This window comes from Misgurnus anguillicaudatus, chromosome 10 (genome assembly GCF_027580225.2).
Source record: "Misgurnus anguillicaudatus chromosome 10, ASM2758022v2, whole genome shotgun sequence".
Classification (NCBI taxonomy): Eukaryota; Metazoa; Chordata; class Actinopteri; order Cypriniformes; family Cobitidae; genus Misgurnus; species Misgurnus anguillicaudatus.
In genome coordinates this window covers 17604716-17625849 of record NC_073346.2, presented here as the reverse complement: position 1 = coordinate 17625849, position 21134 = coordinate 17604716, and the positions used below count along the sequence as shown (strand labels likewise).

General features: G+C 37.8%; 2 protein-coding genes across 4 annotated transcripts in view; both read right to left on the bottom strand.

Moving 5' to 3' along the window:
* Nucleotides 1-5490: 5490 nt before the first annotated feature.
* The window catches only part of LOC129447848 (uncharacterized), a 35650-nt gene continuing 20006 nt past the window's right edge, over nt 5491-21134 (bottom strand). Inside the window, exon 5 of the mRNA XM_073872715.1 lies at nt 5491-8387. Within this exon, the coding sequence (XP_073728816.1) occupies nt 5585-8387 (2803 nt within the window). The 3' untranslated portion in view covers nt 5491-5584. The remainder of the gene's footprint in view (nt 8388-21134) is intronic.
* ntd5 (ntl-dependent gene 5) lies at nt 10796-19948 on the bottom strand. Of its 3 annotated transcripts, none has more exons than XM_055211798.2 (8): nt 19792-19948; nt 17030-17176; nt 16635-16826; nt 13421-13562; nt 13247-13323; nt 11941-12120; nt 11584-11781; nt 10796-11475 (listed from the first exon to the last, which is right to left on the bottom strand). In XM_055211798.2, exons 1-8 carry the CDS (start codon nt 19859-19861, stop codon nt 11393-11395), a joined length of 1089 nt encoding a protein of 362 aa, XP_055067773.2. In that variant the 5' UTR covers nt 19862-19948; the 3' UTR covers nt 10796-11392. The 3 variants fall into 3 exon arrangements, with proteins under 3 accessions (XP_055067773.2, XP_073728104.1, XP_055067774.2); XM_073872003.1 differs by having other exon boundaries at nt 13421-13559; XM_055211799.2 differs by having other exon boundaries at nt 17030-17173; nt 19792-19911.

The window sequence follows — 21134 nt, the reverse complement described above, 5'->3', positions numbered from 1 at the left end:
CTATTGGGGGAAAAGTGATGTAATCAACCTTTCTTACATCAACCCCCCTTTCGGGATTCCCTCTATTATTGGCACCTGCTACTGTCCATCTCTCCCTTGTCATCCTTCTCTGCTCACCTCAATTACATCATGTCACTGTGTGGCACAGCTTAGTTTAAAGGGATAGTTCACCCCAAAAAATGAAAATTCTGTCATCATTTACTCACTCTCATGTTGTTACAAACCTGTATACATTTTGTTGTTTTGATGAATACAAAGGAAGATATTTTGAGAAATGTTTGTAACCAAACCGTTCCTGAACCTCATTTACTTCCATAGTATTCGTTTTTCCTATAGAAGTGAATGGGGTCCACGAACGGTTTGGTTACAAACATTTGTATTTATCAAAACAACAACATTTATACAGGTTTGTAACAACGTAAGGCTGAGTAAATGATGAAAGAATTTTAATTTTTGGGTGAACTATCCCTTTAACTGAAAACAATACACCCTATATATTTTATATTATATCAAGCTTTGGATTTGAGTGATGCGAGTAATGAATGTTAAAATGAAGATGTGATTACACAGGGTGGGAACTCTAATTATGTTTAATGAAGTGCTCCGGGCAATATTTATTCATAGGTTGAAAATAGGTCAGTGTATAAATTAAGTAGGAGTGAAATAATAATTTCATTATAAATAAAACATTTTCATCCTATAAGGCCAACTTTCGGGAATGAAAAAAATATTACTTAAATTATTACTTAGCTAGTTGCAGTACCATTTCACTTGCATGATAATCTCATGTATGATAAAATCATATATACATTGGAGTGAGTTTGCCCTCTGGTGGCAAACAATGTAACAGCATAATTGCATCCTTTCCTACAATGCAAACAAATTCTGTAGAAATTACAGTATTACTAGGTATTACTGGCAACATGCTCACTGTAAAAAAAAATCCGTAGAAATTGCAGCTGGGTTGCCGGTAACTTACCGTAGATTTAAATGTATGTTATTTACTGGCAGCATTTTGTTTAAAGTTAAATGAACATTTAACCCTTTTTACTGTCACTGTTCCTCCTGAGGAACACCTGATTTTACTTCAATATTTTGGATGTAAATGTTTATCGAATCGTGACAAACTATATATCTTTGGAAAGGTCTAAGCCTCTAGAATACAGATATTTTCAGTGTTTTATAAAATAAATTATGTAGGGAGAGTAATTGATTCATTTATGAAGAGAGTGTGCCTCAAAACATTTATTTTCTGCTAAATGTCACTGTCCCACCAGCAGGATGACTACATTTACTTCAATGTTTGCATATGAATTCTTATCTAATCATGACAAACTGTATATTGTTTGAAAGCTCCAAGAGTGTAGATTTAACTCAATAGTGTGGGGTGACGCTTAAGAGGTTTTAACATTTACAGGTCTTTGTCTTTACAGAGTAAAACTAAAAATACTGCATCAGGCAAAGCATTCTGGGAAACAAAATCTGAAGCAAAAAACAGAAAACGGTTGATGATGATTTCTGGTTCCCAGAATGCTTTGCATGAGCCTGTTAATGTATAGTTTTATTCTGTTAGGATAAAGACTTGTTAATATTTCAAATTTATTTAACTTTGAACAAACTCTTGCCAGTAAATAACATAAATTTAAATCTACGGTAAATTAACGGCAACCCAGCTGCAATAACATTGTAATTTCTACGGAATTTATTTACAGTGCAGTAACTTACTACTTACTTCTCAGGGAACAACAGTTACATACGTAACCCGAGACGTTTTCATGTGTCAAAAAAATGCAAAATGCAAAAAAGCATTTTGGTATGAATCAACATTCGCATACAGAAGATATAAGCATTTAAAGCAAACAGTTTAGCACGTGTGCCTAAAAGTCTAGAAATGTTATGATATTATCCTACACTACAAAGGGAATAATATGGATTTTTTTTTTCAGAAAACTTCTTGTGTAAAATAGCACTTTCAAGGATTTCAAGGACCCTTGGGAACCCTGTCTACAGTAAGTTACTGGCAACCAGCTGCATAATTACAGCTAATTTTTTACAGTGTACATTTACATCTACAAGTCACACATATATCACAAAGTTAAGAGTGACACAATTGTCACCAGAAGTGCAAAAACACTGCCTGCTTATTTCGATCAGTGCTTAACACAAAACATAAAGTCACTAATCTATTTCAATGCTAAACTACAGCAAGCCTTTCTTTCCAAATCAATTGTGTGCCACATCCACCACATTCACAATGCTGCCTCTCCACTAATTCTGCTTCAGAAATAAATTCACATTACATGTATGCACAGAATCGACAGTAGCTGCTTGAAAACGGTTTCAGACTCGATGCCAATGACCAACCACTTTTAATCCAAGTAAAATATCGGAATGATATTTAACACGATACGACTGTGCCATTGTCGTAGTGTTTGCACTTCATTGTGCACATATCACATTAGTGGCAAGTGAAAGCAATTCATGTTACAGCAAGCATGTCATTTCACAGGGTTCTACGTTTTTTACTGTTTCAATCTCTCACTCTCTCCCACACACATACACATTCATACTCAACACTTATAGCCACCTGCTGTCAGTTTGATTGTGGTAGACTCTCTCCTTGATGTTGCCAAATGGAAGACCGACCAAAGGCACATCTGAGCTGTCACTCACACATATAGACACCCATGTCTAGCACAGCCTGTAAGGTTAAAGGAGCACAAGAACATCAATGTTTAAACAATTTAAATTTCATTTCTAAATTGACATTAAAGCAACCTTTAATAGGCTACTACTTATTTCAACACTATATGTTTAGGTTCACACAGTATACGCTATTAATTTGTAACATTACATGTCCTGATTATTACAAAGCAAGCATTAGTTATACCCTTAAATTGTATATAATACTACAAATGTATTTAGTTGGGCATCAATGGGGGTAGAATATTATTGCATAATAAAAAAATATTGTTACATTTCTTACAGTTTATAAAATAGTAAAAAAAGATTTAAAAAAATCACACTGAACTAAGTAAATGAAAATCAATGCCTGCAAGCATTTGGATTTGATTTATTTTATTCAAAATCCTGTGGAACAGTTACAGAAAGTAGACTATATATTATCTGCAGTTAAATTTTTTAAACAGTGTATTAAATATATAAGTGATCTTTGCAATTACACCATTTTAAATATATTACATTTCCACCATTAATAAATAATTCTCATTGGTGCAAGATTGTTCTTAGTTTGGTAAAACGACTCGGCAACATTAAATTGTAATGAAGAACGATACATTGTATAAATGTTTAACTTAATGGTTAACTACTGTGAAATGAGCTCGATAAATAACACTGAATCCATCTGAATATACAGTATATATAAATGCGAAGTAATTTGTAAACAACTGTGCAAATCAAACAGAGCCATTAAGCGATATTGTTAAGCAGCTGGACATACAGTAGCAGAGCCATTAGTGATAAGCAGCAGGACATACTGTAGCATTACTGTGTTGCAGTAAGCCTAAAGTAAAGTACATAGCACATTTCATAAATCATTAAAACCACCAGAAAAATATAAAGGGCGCACAACGTTTACTTAGTGTGCAAATATTCAGATTCCTAATCAGAGAATCAAGAACAGAAATTTTGGGTTAACCCAAAGTGTCAAGTGCAAGCATAAAGTGTGTGGGTTTTTGTTATTTATTATTAACATGCATTGTAAAAAGTGAAAGTTTACTTTACTTTGTAAGTTTTGTCAACTTAAATTTTTCACTTAAAGTGAGAATCTTTAAGGTGAAAAAAAATTAAATTGGTAACACTTAAAAAATGTAAACTTTTTTACTAAATGTTTTCAAATAAAGTGACTTAAAGTTACCAATTGAAGTATTTTTTCAAGTTAAAGGATTAGTCTGAGAGCCTTTTCTCCAAAGCCACTTCATGGCGTGAAAGCTGGACCAAAGTAATAGTCCACTTTCCCAAAAAAAAATCCAAATAACCTACTCATCACCATGTCACCCAAAATGTTGATGTCTTTCTTTGTTCAGTCGAGAAGAAACCACGTTTCCTGAGGAAAACATTCCAGGATCTCTCCCACCCCAATGGACCCCAACGGACCCCAACACTTAACAGTTTTAATGCAGTTTAAAATTGCAGTTCAAAATCGCAGCCTCAAAGGGCTCCAAACAATCCCAAAAGAGTCATAAGGATCCTATCTAGCGAAACGACTGCAATTTTTGACAAGAAAAATAAAAAATATGCACTTTTAAACCACAACTTCTCGTCCTCCTCCGGTCGTCTGGCGCGACCTCCTGCAATACGTCATCACGTCAAGAGGTCACGGATGACGAATGCAAAACTACGCCCCAGTGTTTACAAGTTTGGAGAGAGAGGACCGTTCCGACGTTGTTGTATGTGGAATGATACTAATTAATGTCTTTGTGTCAGGTTAATGTTTAAAATGGTCCGCAAATGTGCATTTCACATACACGTGACCTCTCCACGGCATAACAAAGTTATGTGAGGTCGCACTGGCTAGTCACACAGCGGGAGAAAGAAGAGAAGTTGTTGTTTAAAAGTGCATATTTTTTATTTTTCTTGTCAAAAATGACAATCGTCTCGCCAGACAAGACCCCCACGCCTCACTCCGGATCCTTCGGGGCCCCTTGAAACTCCGTTAAAACTGCCATTTTAAACTGTTAAGTGTTGGGGTCCATCAAAGTCCATCAAAACTAGAAAAATCCCGGAATGTTTTCCTCAAAAAACACAATTGCTTCTCGACTGAACAAAGAAAGACATCAACACCCTGGACGACATGGTGGTGAGCAAACCATCTGTTGTTGTTTTTTAAGAAAATTGACTAATCCTTTAATCCAACTTTCACACCATGTGTGTTTTTTGTTTCAATTTTGATAAATTTAGTAAACAAACGTTTAAATTGCAATATTTGATTATTAAGATAACATGAATGCTACATGAGCACCAGATAATTGTGTCACAGTGATTTTGACACAGTAAAGTGTTACCGTTCCTATGACCTGTAACAGCTGTTATTTTAAGAATGGAAGATAAAGGGGGCTTTTGTCCAGACAAAAGCATAATTTTAAGATAATAACATAAAACAGTCCCATAAAAAGAGCAAAGGATTTTCAAAGAAACAAATGTAAACATTTAAATAGCATAAATATGTCATAACCTTAATTGGGGATGAATTTATGTCATTATCATAGTATCACTATTTGAGACATATCACTATTTTAAGAAATCATAATTAAATCATAAATTACAGTTTTTATGTTTTTAAACATACTCCTTTACTTTTTTACAACTGTCACACCCTGAGGACAGACCCTGTATGTAAAAAAAAATAAGAAAATAGATGATAAAAAATGAAGCGTATTTCCACTAACCAGCTAGAGCTTATTCGAATTAAGTGGACGTTGCCAGATTTTGGAACTGAAGTGGAATGAAATATAAGTTTTTTTTTTAAAGAAATAGTTATAACAATACAGATTAAATAAAACATATTTACAGCAATGCTATTCCTGAAAATCTCATACACCTATTTGGTCTGCCCTTATACAGCTCATTCACCCCCCGTATCACTGTCAGTCTCCATTTCAGGTAGCGTTGAGATGTACCACTCTGCATTGTCCTCCGGTTCATCCTGTATACCAACAAGTGAAATCCCTGCACATTCTGCCTTTGCATTCACGTCCATTGCCTGCTGCTGCTGACCTTGGTGCTTGCGCTTCGTATGACGCCGCAGCGTGTTGCGCTCTGCGAACCGCATGTGGCATATTAAGCACTGAAAAGGTTTTTCACCCGTATGTACTCTCTGGTGCCTCATTAGCTCTCCAGACTCACGAAAACGCCTTGGGCAAAGCTGGCACACAAAGTTTCTCTGACCTGTATGTATGTGCTTGTGTCGCTCAAGATGGCTTGATCTTTTAAAAGCCTTGCCGCAAATTTGGCACACGTGGGGCTTGTTTTGGGAGTGCGTGATGGAATGTCGTTCAAGGTCCGAAAGATAGTAGAAGATCCGCGGACAGTACTGACAGTAAAGGATGCGCCGTGGACCTAATCCTTGTGAATCTTGGTTTTTTGAGTCATTTATGGGAAATTCAGGTGATGTTGAACGAAGGGGTGAGCTGGAAGAGAGTTGAAAACAGTCATTGGTGGACATGGTGTCGGTTTGGTCCACTGAGGCAGACGTAGTCTCAATAGCTGGATACTGGTCGTCACAGTTCGTCCCTGTCTCGTGGGTGATGATGTCATGGACATTGGCAGAAGAATCTTCAGAAAGAGAGGAGGAAGTAGCGACCGAGTGCGTTTTAATACTTTCACTTTTTTTCTCAGCAGACACAGCTAATCTGACAAGGGCCTCCCTAAAAGAAGTTGGCATTGTGTAGGCATCAGTGCAGGGTTGCTTGGTCGGACTTGTAGGGATCACTGTAGAAGTGCCAGTGGAAACAGTCGATGAGGTAGGGCTAAGAGGAAGATTAGAAGTGTTATTCAGTCCTGAGATGTCTGCAGCTGTGGAAGAGTCAAGGCTGAGAGGTGAGGGGCGTTCACATAATTTAGATCCCGAGTCAAGTGGACAAGCAGCTAACGGAAGTGCAACAGTTGAAGTACGGGATTGCTCTGTTGGGGACGAACTCTGAGTCGAGGACACCTGAGGAGATGACAAAACAAGGATCATGGAGGAGGTCGGAGTACTCTGAACTGGTAAAGAAAGGGTAATTAGCCCTGGGTTAGTCTTAAAGGCTGGTGAGGAAAGTGTCTGAAGCTGAGAAGGAGAAAGCAGCAGAATGGGAGTGTTTGACCCAGTAGTATTAGCCATAATCTGAATGGGAACTGACGCCAACTCAGACACGGCAGATGACAAGGATGATTTAGCAAGAACTACAGAGTGTGCTGTAGTTGACTCAAGGTTGGGAACAACTTGTGAAGCTTCCACTGAGACATGACCAAGTTCGTTAGGTTGGGCATTTTGTCTGGATTCTGAGACATCCTCGACATTATCTTCAGCTTGGCTTGGAGCTGTTTTTTTGGATAGTTCCTCAGTATCTTCTATATTATCAATCTGTGGAACTTTCTGTCCATCAGGGGTGAGCACGTAAGGAATTCCCTGATCATCTATAAGTAGTGTATCAGGAGTCATTGGTACACTAGTAAACGTTGACATGGCTATAAGAGAATTCGGGGACAGATGTCCATCCCAATGCTGTGGGAGATATGTTTGAGCTTCACCTGATGGAATCCAACCATTTTCATAATAGTCCTCTTGCTCCACCTCCTCATGTTGGTGATCATCCTCAATTTCATCAACTTCCATAAGAAGCGAACCTTCATATTGAGAGTCCACAACCCATTCACACTGCATCTCCTTCGTTTTTTCTTTCTTTTTTGGTAGGCTTAAATCTAACACTTCGACCTCATCATTTTGTCCCATAAAATCTCCCGCACTTGCAGTTGCCATGGCCCTTCCAATATCAAATATCTCAACATCTCTATGACACAAAATTTTTGTTTTAAATTCTTTACAGTATTTTAAACTTTCTTTTTGTGCATTGTCTGCATTTACGTCCATCTCCAATGTCCCACATTTTTGACTCCCTCTTTTAAGTGTCACAACCTGTGTCTCATTCTCAGTCCATGTCTCCTGGTTTGTGTGGTTGACGCTGACAGCTGATGGTAGTAAACTTTCCTTCAAAATAGATTGTCGCTGAATTTTAATTTCTGGTAAATCATTGGTTGAGATGTCAGCAATGTTTGTAACTTTGGTTGTTACTTCACAAACGTCAGTTCCAACAGACTCAGACTCCATCTCAGGGATCAGCAGCATGTTTGCTGGTAAGCTCCTTGAGTTCTCTTCAAATGTAATGACTTCATTTTCAACACTCTTATTTTCGAGTGAAGTTGTCTGGTTTAAGTGTAAATTAAAGACGTGATTTGGTGAGGCCGGCTTGTAATCCTTTACAACTCCAGTCTGATCTTGTGGTGGAAACACATTAAGGTTGACTCTGTCTTTAGATTCAGTCCGCACTGAGAATCTCTCATCTGATAAGTCCCTCTCTTGACCCTTAGACATTTGGCAATCTTTGGTTACAGTGAGATCAGTCCACTTAATATGTGGAATGGCCTCACCTATCCTGTCCAATGCACACTGTTTGCGCATAGCAACTTCTGTACATTTAGCAGTAGAGAAGGAATCATAATATTCAGTACTCAGTTTATTATAACCTGAGAGAACAATAAAACATTGCCTGACAGAGCCACAAGATCTTGTAGAATCCATGTCAATGGTGCCATTTCCATTTTTTTTGCCACGTTTCCAAGTTCCATTCATGTTTCTGGCATGACCTCCACTTATCAAAGGCATCAATCTGAAAAAATAAATAAATAAATGAAAAATGAATGCCCTGTGAAAGAAACATTATTAAACACAGTAATTGCTTGTTCCAATTATTTTGTATCTTGAGGTACTAGTTTTAATGTATCAAGGGTGGGTTGGCAAGCATCCCTAACATTCATTAGATGAAACAATCATTAATCATAACAGATACTGCAGTTCAACAAAGCAGACAGAGGGGGCACTATATCACTGCTTTGATAAAAATCTGTCAAGGATATTATTATTATCCAATGAATATCATAACATTGACAATTTTAATTATGCAAAAACCTAATAGCATAATATTCTCGCCCACCACAACCTAAATTCAAACATATGTTGACAAAGACCTCCTTGTGTATACAGGAAATATATTATTGTCATAGGTTACATCCTATAAGAAGCACTGATGTACTAACAAACATCAGATTCTTTATACAATGTTGACCTCTTGTCTATTCAAAGTCTCCTTTTATTTAATACACTTATACCAATCCCTTCTAACATGAAAAACTGTAGTACACTGTAATATTTACTATAGTAAACTGTAGTGAAATCCCTTGATACTATAATGCTTTTAAATCTTACAATATTAAAGCATACTTTGGTATTTACTATAGTTTAAATAATGCAGAATACTATAGTATACTATAGTAATTATACTATAGTATATTAAAATTTACAATAGTTTATTATAATACATAACATTATACTACATTGTTTTTAATTTGGGAAAATACTGATTTTTTTCCTTTTTTTTATTTCTGCATGTCTACATAGCTAAAGTGTAAAATAGCCAGTGTGTTTTTTAATAAATTACTTACAATATGATTATACATTAAGAATTTGTTATTAAAAATATTTTTGTTTAATAAACACTAAAAAAACTGTTTAAACTATTTAACAATATGACATGTAAACACGTATAACTCCGTGCAATTCTTTGACAATGTAAAGTTTGACAGGATGCCAACACAAACAGTTTTTACAAATGTGACGAATAAATTTAACAGTGATTGTTTGTGTAATATTTGTAAAAGTAGGCTACAGTAAATCATGTGTATTTGGTAATAAAGTGTTTGAGCGCGTGTGATGGTAGCAGCCAGGTCCAGAGCTCTCTGTGGCTTTCATCACAAATGAAGCGTGCTCATCTGTCAGCGCGCACGGCTCAGGGTTTGACACCGATGCTTTTGTCCATATAGCCCACTCAGTCATGTAGCACTGGGGGAGAATAAGAGATCAACACGGGGACAGTCGACGCCATTACGCATCGGAGGTCCGTTTACAGCAAGAAAAAAATATGGGTATAACCAAACACCGCGCTTTGATGTTTGTGGTGTCCAGACAGCGAGTCGAACCCGTGCCATTATATGTATTAAGTCTACATCTGAGGGATATTCAAGTCCATAATGTATTTTTTTGAATTCATCTTCAATTATGCACATATTTTTGCAAATAGCAATGACTGCGCTCGAACCTGCGGCCAGCCATTTTATGCGTACCGAGGGTTCGAACCGGTGACAGCGCTCAGACGCACCGCTGCCTTGGAAACCTCATTACAAACTTTGTAAGACAAGCAACGCTCTTTCATCGCTACTTACAATAACACACATCTCTTTTCAAAAGCTTACAGCAATTCGCATATTTTGCCTGTTAATAAGTGAAATATTGAATATGAAACTGTTCTCACCCCACGAGTCAGCTCGCGCAGGCACTGACTGGCCCGACCCTGAGACACTTCCGGAAGACCAAATATGAATGAATGACTGGGCGGAGGGGTTGAGCGCGAGGGAAAGGGGAGGGGCGGGGCGGGAGTGTCGTGGTGTTGCAGTTTTCTGCGTCCGACCTGGACATAATGGTTTGAATAATTTGGATTTAGATGTTGAAACGCAACTTTAGTTCTCAATAAGTGGAAAAGTGATAGAATCGTTTAACCAGAGTATGAACCATAAGGATATAGCGTGGATCTCATTAAAACGGTACAATTTTACAAAAAATATTGTGTATATCAGAAAAATATTTTTTTTACTGATGAATAATATATATTTTTATGAATATACTGTCACAGTTCTAAAATATGCTTATTTTTTATCTTAATGCAAAAATAATATTTTTAAAATAATTTCTAACAATAACTTATTTATTTATTTATTTTGGGGGTACATATAACCTGGTCTTGTCTTTGTGAGGTTCTGAAATACAAATTTAAGACAATAACAACAGGTATCAGGAACATGACAGTCGCACATGTACACATTAAAAGATCACGCAACACAGAATAATTAAATCAGTAAAGATAACAAATATTTTCTAGTTTTGTTATTGTGAAATCTTAATATTGAAGTGAAAAAATACAATCAAAGTTTATTCATTAAAGTAATTTAAGTAAATATTGCACAGTGGAGGGCTGTATCATTTTTAATGAAACAATTAAGGTTCACAAGTATTTTCTGTTATTATACAATTCCAGTCTTTTCTTTATTCATTATGTAATCCAAACAAAGCAGTCCAGTCGACAAGCAATTGTTATCAAGTAATTAATCAGTAATTAAAATAAATCAAATAAAACAAACAAAGCGTTATATGTTGACTGCATTTTGAAATATAGTAAAAAAGCATTGTTCATGATTTCAGACTTTGCTTTGGCCAAATTAGATCAATTATATATCAGATAGCAGAAAAACACTTTGGTAACAAAGAATTAAAATATGAGATAAATATCCTGCCTATGAAAGCACTTTGTGTGACAATAAAATACAAAAAAGCAGCTAGTGGCAAATTGTACCAGAAGCTCAAACAAGTATAAGGTTATTTCCATACATCAACTACAATATAACAAACTTTATTTCATAACCACACTCTGTTTAAGGTAACAGTGTCAATGCAACATAAAACGCAAGCAGTATTAAAATCTGTAAGATACCCCATAGTTGGCGTATTACAGTAAGACAATTTATGCATTATAATTTATGCAATCTGTTGTAGTGACATTTGAGTTCACTGGAGGTCAGCAGGGTCACATGCATCAATCTCAGAAACCAGTCGATGAGGGAAGAGCTTAAACTGTAGCCATGTCGGGTCTGAAAAGGAGACAGACAGATAGAAAGTAAGCGACATAGTTGATGCAGGATTGACTCATTCATTTTTAACTTTAAAGTGCATCTATTTATGTGTGTAAGTCTTTGTACCAAGATAGCAACTTGGTGCCGTTAGCTGTCCGTCCACACAGACCTCCGTGGCAGTGAAGCTACACAGCTTTTCAGGATGTTGACAGAAAAATGTCACATTCTCTCCATGAGCAACCATACTGTCCGTCAAATCATATGGCCAGCGCTTTACCCCGTCCACTATCACCCTGCTACGATGTGCCGGGACTGGACAACGGGCTAAAAGGAGGAGAGCAATGGATTAAAGGGTGATCAGAATAACAATAGGCCTACATAAAACAGCGATAAACAGAAAAAAGAGAAATAGGAAACCATTTTTAATTTTCAGTGCAAAACTTCAACACAGCTCTGATGACAACTAGTTTCCATTTCTCTTACCCCGGCAAGCAGGCACTGCACTCCATGTGCCATTAGGTAAACAAGTGACTTGATTCGGCCCATCCAGCAAGAAGGTCTTCTTGCAAAGGTAATAGATTGTGTCACCCACCTCATACTCAGCTCTCTGGATGGCCACCAGATGGCCACGATCAACCTCCTGAGGAGGAGGACAAGACGGACCTGAAAAAAAAAACATGTGCATATATTAGACTCAGTATATTATACATTACATTACAAGTCTGTAGATTAAATTGGTTTTAGGTTTATAGCAACAAGGACTTGCAAAAACTATTGAGATTTATCGACACGCTGCCATATTTGAACTTTTCACACATTTCTGTCAGCTATATTTAACATATTAAATTAACATATTAAATATAACATATTATTATTATTTACAACTTATTTCTTTGTGCTCAGCTAAACACACACTGCAAAAAATGACTTTCTTACTTGATATTTTTGCCTTGTTTTCAGTAGAAATATCTAAAAATTCTTAAATCAAGATGTATTTTCTTAATGAGCAAAATGACCTAAGAAAATAATACTAGTTTTTAGACAAAAAATATACAATTTAAGTGAATTTGTGCTTAAAACAAGCAAAAATAACTACCAATGGGGTGAGAAAATTTTACTTGAATTAAGTGTTTAAGAAAAAAGAAATCTTATTTCACTATTTTTTTCTCACCCCATTGGCAGATAATTTTGCTTGTTTTAAGGATAATTTCACTTAAATTGTATATTATTTGTCTTAAAACTAGACTTATTTACTAAGGCCATTTTGCTCATCAAGAAAAAGCATCTTAATTTAAGAATTTTTTAGATATTTCTACTGAAAACAAGACAAAAATCCTAAGTGAGAAAGTCATTTTTTGCAGTGCAGGAAGTCATATAGATCTGGGATGGCATGAGGGAAAAAATAATTTGATTTTTTATATTTTGATGAACTATTCCTTTAAAAGCAAATGATGTTCATCCAACAGAGGGCAGTATTGCACCAGTAAATTCAAGTTTTTTCTCACACTACTACTAACTATGCTATTTCCACACACACATTACACATGGTGTCCCATCCACCTACTCACAAACCCACACAGTCTTCATTGCTCCTCTCTCAGTGCTTTGCTAGAGCATACAGATACACCCTTAACAATTGTACTTTTTCACATCTTTCACATGGCACGATACATGCGAAGACAACTGTTCTTTCTTTTAGTATAAAGTCTTTTAATAATATTCTTCATGTGCACAATCTAATACTGTACGTTCAGCACGTGCACACGCAATCACACAGGCAGTCACTCACGGCGACAGATGGGGTGAGGGTACTGCCACGTCTGGTTCTCATGACACATATTCTCACTATGCCCAACCAGCACATATCTGTATGAGAAAGAATACAAATGTACAATATAAAAGTGCTTATTTCATTTCAGCCACAGATTTTTCTTTCCAATTTCCGAATTTTCTCTGTTCATACCCAGATGCACACTTGTACTGAATGGTGGATCCCACGGCCCCACTGCCCTGCACAGAGAGCAGATCATTTTCAGGCAGAGAACAGGACGCCTCGGGCACCAGAACCGGCATTGCTGCATGTCCTCCATCCTCCTGGGAGGCTGCTGGCAAAATCAAAAGTTTGTTACATTAGGTGCATGCATACATTAGGTGCATAATAATGCATGCTAAAAGCTTAATATATTGAGTGAATTCAGTGCTGTTGGGGAATTTTATGTCTAGGTCAACTTTCAGGTTAACATTCTCTTTTAAGGGTGAACGGTAGACAGGCAGAGAGCCAACAGGATTCAATGTGGTTGTGACAGGACACTGCATTTGAATAGGCTGGGTGAGCACGGATACAGGTGCATGTGTTGGGTTGTTATGGATTCACAGGTCATGTGATTGAGCGGGTTGCCAGATGATGGATGGAAGGTGCTTGCTGCTTCATTTAAATATTAAAACCTATCTGGAACAAGCTGTCCTCACATTCTCTCTTGAGCAGACGCATACAGTTATATCAAATCTTTCCACCTTTTTGAGAGGAAGTCTGATGAATAAAGTGGAAGGTGAATATGCACATGCATAAACACTCACATCAGCTTTGAGTGCACAAATCGGGTGCATCTACTTGCCCAACTCTGGCAGTTTAATGTTCTCTGAGTGTTACTTATCTGTAAAGAGAATTACAACAGGACAGTTCCCTCAGACCCTAAACGCCCACAACTCACCACTTTGACAGCTTATTCCTAAAAATACCACTCATGTTACTCCAGGAAATGTGTGTGTGAATATGTGCTTGTGATTCAGTGGGGGTGATACTGGGAATGCAGCAGCCTGGAGCTGTGCCGATTCACGCCTCCTCTTCACGGAGCCAGAGCCTTTATTATAAACCTGTAGCGGGCTTCTCATTGGTGTATGCATGCTTGACCAAGGTTCAATTGCTCAAAGCTTTTTGTTCCATAAACTTCTCATGCAACCTAAAACACATTATGCATGCAGTGACAAATATTTCTGTTTTCCTGAAATCATAACTGGCAGAGTTCAATATCACCAGTGTGTGCGGATGATATTGCTGCTGTGAAGGCATTTCCCTTGAATTGCATAATACTGACAAACTTGTCAGTTTATTATCAAGACAAGGGCAGTCTGACCCAGCAGGAATGAAGCCCTCATCTCATAGTTTAAGATAATAAATAATAGCACAGCGTGCAATATCATTATTCAAAATATAGCTTGATGCCATCAAGATATAATGTTTTAGTTTTATGGGATTTTTGGCAAATGTAGTGGTTTCCTCTGCTAATGGATGAGGAGCTCAGATGCAAAACCTTCAAAGTATGTCTGACATGTTTTCTCGTAAATTCAGACTCTGAATTCTGCCAACAAACCAGTATTTCTGAACAGCCCGCTGCAGGGATTAAGCAGATTTGAAGCGAAAGTATTTGATGGACGTATAGTGCCAAGAGCATTTGCTTAAAATCATTATCTAATTTTTGATGGAGGTGGCTTTTAGGAGCTTTTGCATCTGAGCTCTGAAAATACTCTAACGTGAAGAGTTCCTGTAGCTCAAAATAGAGCATTGTTTTTGCAACACAAGGGTCATGGGTTTGATCCCAAGGAATACTGAAAAGAGTAGATTGAATGCACTGTATGTTGCTTTGAATAAAAGTGTCTGCCGAATGCATATTGTGACCCAATATTAAGAACTTCTGGAATAAACATATACGAAATAAAACTTATGCTCTGCAATATGATTTTTTATTTTTATTGCAGAATTGGGCATGCCTGAATTTAACAAAGTCATCTACCCAAATACTTTGCAGCAGTGGCGGCCGGTGACTTCTCTTCTGAGGGGCGCAAATTCAAAATATGTGTTTGTTGTGTTATGTGAACCATGTGCATCATGCGCATCTTGTTAAAATACGTAAAATACGTACGCTCACCTAAAGGATTATTAGGAACACCTGTTCAATGTCTCATTAATGCAATGGTGTAATGGTGTGGGAGATGTTTTCTTGGCACACTTTAGGCCCCTTAGTGCCAATTGGGCATCATTTAAATGCCACAGCCTACCTGAGCATTGTTTCTGACCATGTCCATCCCTTTGTGACCACCATGTGCCCATCCTCTGATGGCTACTTCCAGCAGGATAATCAACCCATTCTCACCCCATGTCGTCAATATTTGACGCACTTGACCATGCGTCAATATGTGACGCGGAGGGTATACCTTTCGCGTCATTTTTTGACGAACTGGGGACTTCAATACTATTACGTCCGTTGCATTCTCTTCTCCTATTTTCTTACCATTTTCGCGTCGGTTTAGGGTTAGATTTACATAATGACATCCCTACCCAAACCTAACTCTAACCCCAACGCCAGGTGACAACTGTCATACCTAACTCTAACCCCAACGCCAGGTGACAACTGTTTAATTTCGCGTAATCTAACCCTAAACCGACGCGAAAATGTTAAGAAAATAGGAAAGAGAATGCAACGGACGTAATAGTATTGAAGTCCCCAGTTCGTCAAAAAATGACGCGAAAGGTATACCCTCCGCGTCACATATTGACGCATGGTCAAGTGCGTCAAATATTGACGACATGGGGTGAGAATGTGTTGGGATAATGCACTATGTCACAAAGCTCAAATCATTTCAAATTGGTTCTTGAACATGACAATGAGTTCACTGCACTAAAATGGCCCCCACAGTCACTAGATCTCAACCCAATAGAGCATCTTTGGGATGTGCTGGAACAGGAGCTTCGTGCCCTGGATGTGCATCCCACAAATCTCCATCAACTGCAAGATGCTATCCTATCACTATGTTTTTCTAAAGTATGCTTTCAGCACCTTGTTGAATCAATGCCACATAGAATTAAGGCAGTTCTGAAGGCGAAAGGGGGTCAAACACAGTATTAGTATGGTGTTCCTAATAATCCTTTAGTTGAGTGTATTTTGACATGATGAGCCACACAAATGATGGGCTGAATACATGTTGTGACGAGCTTTGCATCATGCGCCCTCGAAAAAGAAGTCACTGGCCGAGTAAATCATAGATTTTTCTTTAAAAAATGCAGATTTTAAGGGGTTAAAAAATGAGCATTATGTAAAACTTTATGAAAAGATAATGAACTGATATATTTTTATTACTGAATGTAATGTTGAAAGTACATGTTAAAATATGCTTCCTACCTATACAAACAGGCTCATCTCCACTCCACTGCCGGTCACCTTGGCAACGGCGAATTGTTACATCCAACCCATTAGGCATGGTGTACCCAGTCTTACAACGGATCTCAAGCAGAGCAGAGAAAGAGGGTGAAGGGGAAAGGAGAGCTACGTCCAAATGTTTGCCAGGTGGAAGAGGCCACGGACAAGTCCGACCTATTCACAAAAAAGAGCATTACCTTTAATATCTATGATGGGGATGAACAGCCAAAGTTGTTTGGTTTGCTGGTTTTAAAATGGTTTTAAGCTCTTGTCAGCTAGTCAGAACCAACTAAGACCACCAAAGTTCATTGGGATTTTATAGTCTATATGTCTATGTTTGCGGTTATCACATGCATTATAGAGTTACTAGATTTGACCTGGAGCAACACAGCTGAGTCCACACTGCCCATCACAGAGACACTGGCGCTTGTTTCCACACTCCTTGTCCTGCTGACACTTTTTTGGGCATGCTCGTCTTCTTTCATTGCCGAGGGTTCTCTCCGGACACTGTTCTGTTGCCTCTACTAACACATATATAAGCACACACAGAAATATAAAAAATGTATACACCGATATTCACACTCTAATATAACACTGAAGATCAACAGACTGTTTTATATCCACTTTTATGAGTAAATGCTCTTAAAAGGTTCTAGGTTCCACAGAGCAGTGGTTCTCAAACTGGGTGCAGTGACCCCCTGGTTGGCCGCGAGATTGTGCCCCAGTTTTATGACAATTTATAAAATACATTATTTTATCATAAATTCTGTGTAAATAAACCTCAGAGAAATATAAGGCCACTAATCAACAACATTACATTGTATCATTTAATATGCTTTGATTGTTTAAAATTTTAAGTTTTAAAAAGATTTATGTCATAAATTTATGTCATAAACAAAGGGATGCCCCATACACAAGGGGGCCGTACACCGAAAAAGTTTGAGATCCACTGTCATAGAGAACCTTTAAAGGGGTCATAGCCGAGGGGCAACCTTCCGATCTCTCTGATGAAGCCAATACGGAAGTGATTTAAACTGCAATTCATCAACTGGCCGCTAGAGGCAGGCTCCAAAAGGGAGTCAATTCCCATAGACCTCCATGTTATGATGCCCAACTTTAGAGCAAAAAATAATACGTTTACAGCCTGGTACAAAAAGTGTTTTTGGTCTGTATAGCTAATTTTGCCCTTCATGACAACTGTGAGGGGGGTGAATTTTTTTGTAACTCATCCATTTAAAGGATATTAAGCCTTAAAGTTCTGCATAATTAAGGGTGTGGCCACTTGAGTGACGGTTGGACAGCCACCGCTGTCACTGGAGTTGACCTAGACAGGAGTGGTTTCAACAATCAGTCACCTCAGCTTCACCCACGTCTCACCTCTTTACCCATTTTCGGATATCCACGAGTGATGCGCGGTGACAAGCGGCCAAGATGGCGATGGCAGACACCGCCTATTTTAAGCTTCAAAAACGATCTTTAGTAACCTATGGGTAACGTCACGGACACTACGTCCATCTTTTTTTACAGTCTATGGTCATAGCGTAAAAATCTGACTTTTTCCATGTTTAAGTGCCATAATTGGGTCCAGTGCTTCTGTCAACCTACAAAACGTGAAAAGATCAACCCAGTAACAGTTTTGGTACCATTCTCTGCAAGTATGTGTAAAAATAGGTAATTCAGATTTCGTCTGTTTTGTGACCTAGGTAGCAAGTCTAATTATAATAATACCACCCCTTAATCTGAACTATCCAGCCACGACACTACCATTTAGTGCAGAAAGACAAAAATAATTGACAGCATAATTGAGTTTCATTTTCAACAAACCACCATCATTGCGATCAGTGTTTGCATTTCATCAGCTCATTTGCATTTTAAAGGACGCACCCCAAAACAGCAAATTTTTGCTCGCACCTACAAAGTGGCAATTTTAACATGCTATAATAAATTATCTGTGGGGTATTTTTAGCTTAAACTTAACATGTGCACTCTGGGGACACCAAAGACTTATTTTCCATCTTAAAAAAATTTCACAATATGACCCCTTTAACATCCTACTGCACAAAGCTACTTTGTAGGAGAAATAGGTATTACATACAAACAAGATGAAATTATTATTTTATGATTTTTTGAAAGGTTCTTGGGGGAACCAACGTGGTTCTTTATATAACAGCATTGCTGTAAGAGCCCTTTTTGCATCTTTTTTAAGAGCGTACAGGTGGGCTGAAACACATGCAGGCGAGCGCACACACTGAAACTGTACTGTTGTCTTTCTAACCATTGAATCCTTGCCATGAAATAGTGGGCTGTTAAATGTTTGGCTGTCTGCCCAAGACACTATTCTCTGAGCTGAACCAGGTGTACTGTATAACACAATACATCTCTATAAACCTGACAGTGATTGATGGAGCCCACCCAAAAACAGGATGTTAAAATTCAAATGTTACAACCTCAATAAAACATAATGAAACATCACATCATAATAAAAATCTTAAGAGTGTAATGAAAGTTTACAGTAATCATTTTATGATACAAACAATCAGAGACGATTGGTACATGAGGCACAACTCAATTTTGAAGAGTAATATGCAAAAGACTCAAAAAAGATAAAATTTCAGCGACTTTTGATTATGAAAAGATTTTGACATGAAACAGAATATGATACGCAATGTGTGTGTGTGTTTGTGTATTCCATATTTCATGGAAATACAGATGTACTCTAGGAAACTGTCAGGGTAATAAGGGCGGAGATGGTGGTAGAAACATGTTCCCATATCCATCATGCTAAAATAACAAAATCACACATACAGCCTGTCAGAAAAAAAATGCTAGCCTACCCTTTAAAAAGGTCCTAATATGTAACTTTTAGGTACAGATATGTATAGATTTTATACTTTTATATTAGCAATATGCACTCTTTTGTACCAATATGTACATCTGAGGTACTAATATTAACTCTTTAGGTGCAAAGGTGCAGCCCCAGTGACAGCTAGGGACCATTTTTCTGACAGTACCCATACAAAATCAGATCTTAACACACGTAAATTCATTGGTTATTACCAAATCAATAAAAAATATTCAATTTTGATTTCAAGAGCTCCCCCAATCCTCACACACACATAAACAGTCACACAGCACTCACCTGATGCTGTTGTCAGGCTGCTGAGGGCCCACACACACAAAAAAAGAGAGAAGAGCAGAGATGACTCCATCTCTCCCTGACAATCACTGCGGAGGTTATGAAAGAGGTAGCAGGACAAGAGTGGGGAATATAAAGATGGGGGAGAGTCTAGAGGAGGGGGTACTGTGATGGTGAGGGAGGAGTAGAGCCACGGTACACGCGAGAACACACACACACACACACACACACACATCTGGATCATATCGAGTGTTTTGAATGTTGGGTAAACCTTTCACCCAATTCCAATGATGCCAAATGAGTGCAAACATTCACCCCCCCCATTAAATGAAGGGCCACTTGAGGTTGGACACGCTCTTGTCCACATACACATGCACTTTGCCAAGTCAAATACTGGATCAGTGTCGGTTGGTCAGCCAGATATGTGGTCATCACAAAATAACTATCTGGTCTAGGAAGAGCACAGGTCCTCTTGAAGCTACCTGTATTTGGTGCAAGTAAACACACATCACTTTGACAAATAAACGTGATGGTGCTCCATCAGAGTGGCCAGCTAAACCAACAAAAGATCAACAAATTCAAGCTAGATCCTCTTATTTACATGCACATCTCACCCTTTTGATGAATGTCACACTCGGAGAGAAACACACACATGTCGATCTCACTTTCTCACTTAAGAATAAATGCAAACATTTATATTCCTGTCATGTGACACATTGTTTAGGTCAGGAAGTTACATTTGCATTTTAAAAAACATTACACTAAGACTAAAAATGTATTATCACATGTTTTTTTTTTTTTTGAGGATAGTAAGGGTCACACAGCTAACCTTATCAAGATATCCATCACATACTAAGGCCTACATGTCTGATGAAACCGTCGCTGTCACTAAAATGTCCTAATATGTACCATTTAGGTACAGATATGTCTCTTTGAGGTACAAATACACCCTTTGGGTACAACGGTTTACTCTTTAAAAGTGTATAGTCCCAGTGACAGCTTTTGTTTTCTGAGAGTCTGCTCTACCATTTAATTTATGAATTTAAAGGAATATGACCAGATTTTGGGAATTTAGCTTATTCACCGTATCTTCCAGAGTATGATAAGTCCATACATACTTTTCTCATCTCCGTGTGTGCTGTAACTCTGTCTGACGCAGCTAGCTTAGCTTAGCACAAAGTCCGGAAGTGAATGGCTCCAGCCAGCAAACTGCTCCCAACAAGCGACAAAACAACACGAACACTTTCCTATTTATGTGTTGTGATTTGTATAGTCACACCGTGTACAAATAACAAGGTCATATGAGACAGCCATGTTTTATGTTGAGTGATTTGCTCGCAGCACCC